This window comes from Photinus pyralis, unplaced genomic scaffold (genome assembly GCF_008802855.1).
Source record: "Photinus pyralis isolate 1611_PpyrPB1 unplaced genomic scaffold, Ppyr1.3 Ppyr1.4_LG8, whole genome shotgun sequence".
NCBI classification, from domain to species: Eukaryota; Metazoa; Arthropoda; class Insecta; order Coleoptera; family Lampyridae; genus Photinus; species Photinus pyralis.
In genome coordinates this window covers 23,880,062-23,884,236 of record NW_022170819.1, presented here as the reverse complement: position 1 = coordinate 23,884,236, position 4,175 = coordinate 23,880,062, and the positions used below count along the sequence as shown (strand labels likewise).

The window sequence follows — 4,175 nt, the reverse complement described above, 5'->3', positions numbered from 1 at the left end:
TTTTCGAAATTGGTTTCTAGTCTATAACTTTTGATTGAGAAGTCCGATCGAAAAAGTACGAATTGTTTTGGATTCTACGCACCAAAATTAATAAGAAAAAGTGTTTTCTCGAGAAATTTTGGTGCAGTCAATTTTTGGTAAAAAAGGAAGGTAATAACTGCCTTTTTTTGAGCCCCGAAAAAAAATTGTCTCAGATCGATCCAGAAAATACAAAAGTTTATTTACAACAATTGTTGACTAATTTTTCGCTTTCAAAATAAAGCCCCAGGATCAGATAAAAAAAGTTATCAGACCTAACCTCATTTTTTTTGTGGAACTGTACATTTTATTCTAAAAAGACAACTGCGATCAAACACCTAGATGTATCATCATTGTATTTGTCTCTCCTTAACTGACTTTTGTACTAATCTCTTTATCACTGTGTGTCTTTACATGATTAACTAAGTTAGTTCGCCACCTGTACAACTTCCCACAAACGTTACATTTATAAATAGGCACCTCACTGTGTGCCTGAAGATGGTTCTTTAATTGGTTCTTAGTCTTGTACGCTTGCTTACATATATCGCACGTGAAATTACGCACGTTACTGTGTGTCAACTGATGACCGATCAAGTTACACTTGTCCGAGAAGGAGCGCCCGCAGTCCTTCACGTCGCATCTGAACGGTTTCTCGCCGGTGTGTGTTCGAACGTGACGTTGCAACTTGCTCGGGGCCGTGAAGCGTTTCCCGCAGTACTTACAGCCGAACAGGTCAGTGTGTACGAGCTTATGGCACGTCAGATCAGACTGCAGCATGAAACCCTTACCGCAAAGGTCGCACGTGAACGGCCTGCTATCGCTGTGCTTCTTGAAGTGTTCGTTCAGGCAGCGCCGTCGTGTGAATATCTTCCCGCACTTAATACACGGGTATGTGTTTTTCGCCAGCTTCGGTTTGGGCACGTGGGCTTTTTCGTATTGCGGCTGTCGTATTTCGTAACGTTCGCACAGTGTCTGTACGGAAATTATTTTCGCTTTCGTTTGCTTTGGCTTGGGAACAACCGCTTCGGTGGGCATAACTGGGCACGAAGTTATTGGCTGAGGTATATCTGTTCGGAAAAACATAAGTGTTAAAAACGTGTTTTGGTTGCTTTCACAACTAATCTTAGGTGACCAAAAATAGGGACATTTAAAAGATTGATTATAGAGCAAATGGCCAAGGATACGTCACAAAAGAGCACCCCCCAAGTGCAAAAACCACTTACTAGCAATATTCGCATAAATTCCGGCATCGGCCGCCACAAGATTTTGCAGGTCGATTTCTACACTATCATCCACAACTTTTGCCACTATTTCATTAAGCAAGTTCTGCTCGACGTCCGGTGCCTCCACGTCAATAAATGGATCAATTTCCTTGCACTGATCCATTAAGCCGAGATGCGTTATACCGTCACTTTTACCGCAGTGTGTCGGTGTAATAATCGTGTAGTCCAAATCCATGACCTGCTGCGAGAATGAATCTCCGCCCGTCGAGCCGCAGAGTAACGTTTCGAATCTGTGATCGGATTCGGTGTACAAAACTACAAAGTTATAAAAGTCGTTCAGTTTGATTAAGCACTCCTGGCAGACTTGACGAGGCTTTAAATCGTCTTGCGATATCTACAAGAAATGAACAACACCGGGCTGGGCAGTCCCTGTTTACTCACATTCAGCGCAAGGCATCTTTTTATTTTTATATCTATGCCTATATCGGCGTCTTTTTGAAATATTGGAATGCAAATATTGCGAATTTGGGCACATATTCGACATAAACTTGTTCCCCAAATCATTTTCAAAAATCAACTTTTGGAGGTTATGTTTACATTGTTTTTGTAGTTGACAGTTGTATCTGGACTGTGGTTCTTGTATCACTATCGGGACTGTACCAGTGGCGTAACATGAGTTTTGTGAATCTCCGACAAATCTTGGGATAAAATTTAAATTATTACGAAATCGCCTCGTTTACAATACCATATTAGGATATATAAGGTGCCCCACTTCCAACGGGGGTTTACTTATATCGAAAACTGTCTTATTGTTAAAGTTTTTTTTCCATAAATAAACAGATTCCTAAGCTTCTTCGGTTTCTTTAGATGAAACAATTTCTATCGATCTTTCAAAGTTTCTTCAGATCTTTGCGACTCTTATAATCCGTTGAACTGAATTCTTGCAAATTTCGTGTTCAAATTGTTACTTTTTTACACTGCAGATTGGTTTTTTTTCAGGCGGTTTGGATTCATTAATTTTTTGTTGATCTATATCGATTAAAGACTTAAATTGTTGATGATGTGTTTACTTTAACTCACAGATCACAGATTCATGGGTTAATTTCAGTTTTTTCAACAAATCTACTCAAGTTCTTCGGATGCTTCCGTTTCTTCCGGTGTTTTCTTACCTTTAAAAGATCCTTCAATTTCTTTGATTTATTTCTTTTTTTTTAATTAAACTCACATTCACAAGATCTTTTGAAATCGGACGACTTTTCAGATTCTTCCAATGACAGCATTCTTCATTTATTGGATATTTAAAATTGTTTAAAATTCGCCGAATTCCTTCATCCCCTCCTTGTTTTCTTTCGATACTTGGGATATTTTGCTCCCATCGTGTTTTCGATTTTGAATTCGTTAATTGTTTCAAACTCTTCTACGTCCATATGGTGTTGGGATCATTTCAGTTCTACGAAATTGCTTTCAGATTTTTCCGGTTCTTTTTTAGAATCTTATAGTTAAGTTCATTTCGACTACTTTGAGCAATAATGAAATAAAAAATTACGTAAGCTTACGTTTGACACTGATCAGGTACTCGTATACTAAACTATAATTAATACTCAATATTGCTATGTGCATTGATCCCAGGTCAAAAAGGGCCATACACAAAACACTTCAAACCTAACTAGTTCCACAATTATAACTTTACCCCGTACAGATCCTCACCCTGATACAGAAAAATGATTTAAACCTGACCTAAAATTTCTGATTCCCGGCAAAATCAAAATCCTTAAATTCTAAACGGGCTGTTACCAAATTTTGACAAACGCCTACAATGAACTTTGGGTGAGAATCAGTAAAATTAATTGTCGTTGAGCATAAGAATTATCTTTCATCGTGAAAAGGGTTTGAATGAACACACAACTTACGTAACATTACACAAACAAATTATATTTTACAAACACAAATAAAAACGACCATGACAGTCATGTTAAAATGGAATTAGACCAGAAATGTCTAAAATCAGAACCAAAAACACACCGTAACATAGAAAAAACTTGGGCTTACTGCTACCTGTCCCCGATTCAGTTGTAGTAAAGGTTATCCTTACGTAGCCCTCATCAAAACTTGAAATTGCCATCCATCGCTCCCAACCAAATGCTTGCGTAGACACCTTCTTCGAGCACGGCAAAAACGAAAACCAAAACAACCTTCACACTGACAACGAATCCAAACGCGATATATAATACGTTTTTTTATTTGTTAGTTTTAAAATGTAATCGGTCCCGAACTGGGCAACTTAACTCCTTTTCCTCTTTTAAATAAAAGCACGCGAAACAAGATGACAAACTTCTGTAAGAGCTGTAACTTGGGCTCAATATTTTATAAAGGACAGCAGTTCACGTTTTCAAATGAACGGCACTCCGGCATCGAGCTTGGCAAAAAGCGTCCTCTTTCCACGTCTCTTGTATTTAAACCAAATCCCACCTAGATTTCTTAAAACTTTAACAGCCAATAAATACTGCATAGAAACGAAACTAACCAATACGAAGAAGAGTCAAAACGTCATGTCTACACTAATTCTGAATTTTCCTTATCTAATGCAATATTCCTCTAACGGTAAAACAAAGCACTATTGTAATAAGAAATCTATAGCAGCGAAAATAAAGAACTAAGTTATAGAATAATTTACTGCAAGAATAATTAGCATCTTTCTACTAGTGGGGGTTACACAAATATACCTAGATCGGGTAAAAATTTAAATAATAGCACAAATCAACGGAATATAAATCAGGAATATCAATCGGTAAAAAAATAACGTTACAAAATGTCCAATATGATATGTTACTCGTACACTAAAACCGTAATTAATACTTCATAAGAATGAATAATTCAATTTACGTTAACTAAACAAAAGCAAAATTTTGCTCGACAACGAATCGTCCGAACAAA

The 4,175-nt window shown here is 37.3% G+C and overlaps 1 protein-coding gene across 2 annotated transcripts; it reads right to left on the bottom strand.

The window, feature by feature from the left end:
* Positions 1-211: 211 nt before the first annotated feature.
* On the bottom strand, positions 212-1,857 carry LOC116178602 (zinc finger protein 708-like). Of its 2 annotated transcripts, none has more exons than XM_031498152.1 (3): positions 1,683-1,857; positions 1,242-1,635; positions 212-1,085 (listed from the first exon to the last, which is right to left on the bottom strand). In XM_031498152.1, the coding sequence occupies exons 1-3, from the start codon at positions 1,803-1,805 to the stop codon at positions 388-390; spliced, it is 1,215 nt and encodes a 404-aa protein (XP_031354012.1). In that variant the 5' UTR covers positions 1,806-1,857; the 3' UTR covers positions 212-387. The 2 variants fall into 2 exon arrangements, with proteins under 2 accessions (XP_031354012.1, XP_031354013.1); XM_031498153.1 differs by having other exon boundaries at positions 1,242-1,556; positions 1,683-1,816.
* Between the last annotated feature and the right edge of the window lie 2,318 nt (positions 1,858-4,175).